The 2,262-nt window shown below is 34.4% G+C and overlaps 2 protein-coding genes across 2 annotated transcripts in view; both read right to left on the bottom strand.

The window, feature by feature from the left end:
• Positions 1-6: 6 nt before the first annotated feature.
• Positions 7-2,222, bottom strand: LOC117121185. The gene is made up of 4 exons (XM_033266298.1): positions 2,143-2,222; positions 1,494-1,698; positions 895-1,374; positions 7-790 (listed from the first exon to the last, which is right to left on the bottom strand). Exons 1-4 carry the CDS (start codon positions 2,146-2,148, stop codon positions 279-281), a joined length of 1,203 nt encoding a protein of 400 aa, XP_033122189.1. The 5' UTR covers positions 2,149-2,222; the 3' UTR covers positions 7-278.
• The window catches only part of LOC117121184, a 14,675-nt gene continuing 14,626 nt past the window's right edge, over positions 2,214-2,262 (bottom strand). The window contains exon 17 of the mRNA XM_033266297.1: positions 2,214-2,246. Within this exon, the coding sequence (XP_033122188.1) occupies positions 2,214-2,246 (33 nt within the window). The remainder of the gene's footprint in view (positions 2,247-2,262) is intronic.

Below are 2,262 nucleotides of genomic sequence, written 5' to 3'. Positions count from 1 at the left end.
TGGCAAGAATTGGAAACGCTACCGTTACTAGTGACAAACGGTTTGGCCGCTTTCAATAAATTTTGGTCTGTAGAACCGGTGACACCTTCCATACAATGGGTATTCATATCTTGGGGTCGAAATTACAGAAGATAATTTTGAGTTATATAGAAAAACATATGTACTTCGTATTATATACATTAGTTTATATATTTACATTTAATTCTAGGTGACATACAGAAAATCAAATCCAAGCTTGTGCAGTAATGTGTCAAAGCAGATGGTTGGCATTGATCAAGTTAGATTGATAATCGAATTCGTTTATATTGATCAATGTCTTCCATGGAAAGGCCAACTCCTTGGAATATGGATGTCAGATTCTTCCATTCTGCATCAAACTCCTTTGTTGACATCCTTGGAGTCGCTGTGTGTGCAAGCTTTGTATTTCTGTAGTGATGGATATTAACTAAATTTGCCAGTTCGCTGTCAAGCTTTTCATCTGGTTGTGACCAAAACGAATCCGGAAGTGGATTGCCGCAGTGGCAGTAGCGAATGATTTTGATCATGATTGAAATATCAAAGTCATTAATGTCTGCATTTGGTGTAAACATTTTGTTCCTCTGGTCTTTAAACAACCTTGCTTCTTTTGTAAATCTACTTTTCATACTCATCAGAAACTGTCCAGCATCTCCCTCTTTCAGATTGTGAACTCGTAGAAAGTACTTCCTCATCACATGTGTACCAAGGCCAACAACAAGTAACATGATCGTTTGGAAGTTTTGCATTTCTTGAATTGCAGTCTTATCAAAACCTATTGAAAGGAAAGCAACAAAGAAAGTTAAGAGTACAAAGAAATTTTAAAGAGGACAATAAGAGAGCATTTTCAGATAAGAATTCTATTCATTTATTGTTTACCTTTTCTAAGGCGCACGTCTTCGATGTCTATAGATGGAACACCAAGATCCAAGAGGATTTCTTTTACTTCTTTCCACTCCTCATCAAAATCCTTGGCTGGTATTTTACAACTTGTATTCCCATCTAATTTAGTGTTTTTATACTGTTGGATACGGATAAGATTTGCGAGTTCGGGATTATCTATTTTATCCGGTTGATCCCAGATGTCATCGGGATACGTGAATCTACAACAGTAACGGATCAATGTTATCAGGATGTCAATGTCAAAAGTATTAATGTCTGCATCTGATGAGAACACTTTATCTTGGAAGTCCGCCATACTTGCAAAGCTTCCGTTTTCTTTCTCATTCTTCAAGAATTCGACAACAGATGAGCTCGTTTGCTGTGTTGTTTTTAAGAAGAATTCCTTCAACTTCCTCGTTCCAAGTTCAATAATCAATGATTGAACGGCCTGAAAATTCTTGATCTCTTCGACAAATTCTAGTTTTAATGGAAAGTAAATGTAATAATTATATTAAAGATAATTGCATTAGAATTATTATCATCATTTCACCATGATTCTTATTTCATTTACTTCAAATCAACATTTCGTCACTAACCTGTTGAAAACAGTCTTTTGAAACGAAACGTCTTCATTGACATCTTTCCGCACGAAACCTTATCTTGTTTCAGACAATCCTCAAGATCATGCAGATGAGGTTGCTGTGTTGGTTGACATACGCTGCACAAGACGCGTAGCTTGTAGCCGATCCCTTCTGTTGTACCATACACAGTCCTCAGTTGATTCTTCAGGTAGTTTAATACCTAAATAACAAAATATTATTATTTTAAATTCATGGCTTATTTTCAATTGTTTTGTTCCATTTAACAATAGCATGGAAGTGTTTTGTTCAAAGTGAATCTTATATTTTGTGGGAAATGGCAGTAAATAACAGTGGTATTACTATTGTTTTGTTGCATGTAAATTCTATTTTCCTCATCAGAGCTTATATTATAGACTACATAAGATAAAATAATTATTAGGTTCGGCAAAACATCATTTTTAATGGTTTTCCTAATGTAAAACACCTTAAAAATGTTACTGTAACTATTATTAGTATTAATTTGAAAATATTAGAAGATGAACTATTGTGGGACAGTATTCTAACAGTTAGACCATATTGTTCTATTTATTTATAGCGAAATGCCACAATATCATGAATTTTAAGCGAGCAAGACTTAAGTCAAACATTTAGCTGTTCTGCTTACCTCCATGCAGACACTGGGATGTGGTTCATATATTATTTCTTCATCATTTGCATCTACTTCAATCCGATGCGTTATTTCAAACTGTAGGGAAAAAGTGACTTATCCTATTATTTGTTTTAT

The sequence above is a fragment of the Anneissia japonica genome, unplaced genomic scaffold (assembly GCF_011630105.1).
Source record: "Anneissia japonica isolate Jap-2015-1 unplaced genomic scaffold, ASM1163010v1 scaffold993_len1110182_cov180, whole genome shotgun sequence".
In the NCBI taxonomy this organism is placed as follows: domain Eukaryota; kingdom Metazoa; phylum Echinodermata; class Crinoidea; order Comatulida; family Comatulidae; genus Anneissia; species Anneissia japonica.
The sequence above is the reverse complement of the archived record's forward strand: the minus strand, read 5'-3'. Positions and strand labels throughout refer to the sequence as shown.

Excerpts from the sequence above, each read along its gene's own strand:
- LOC117121185 (XM_033266298.1), bottom strand. Across the intron at positions 1,375-1,493 it reads CAAAAGACTGTTTTCAACAG|AATTTGTCGAAGAGATCAAG; the intron begins GTTAGTGACGAA and ends CATTAAAACTAG. Across the intron at positions 791-894 it reads AGACGTGCGCCTTAGAAAAG|GTTTTGATAAGACTGCAATT; the intron begins GTAAACAATAAA and ends TCCTTTCAATAG.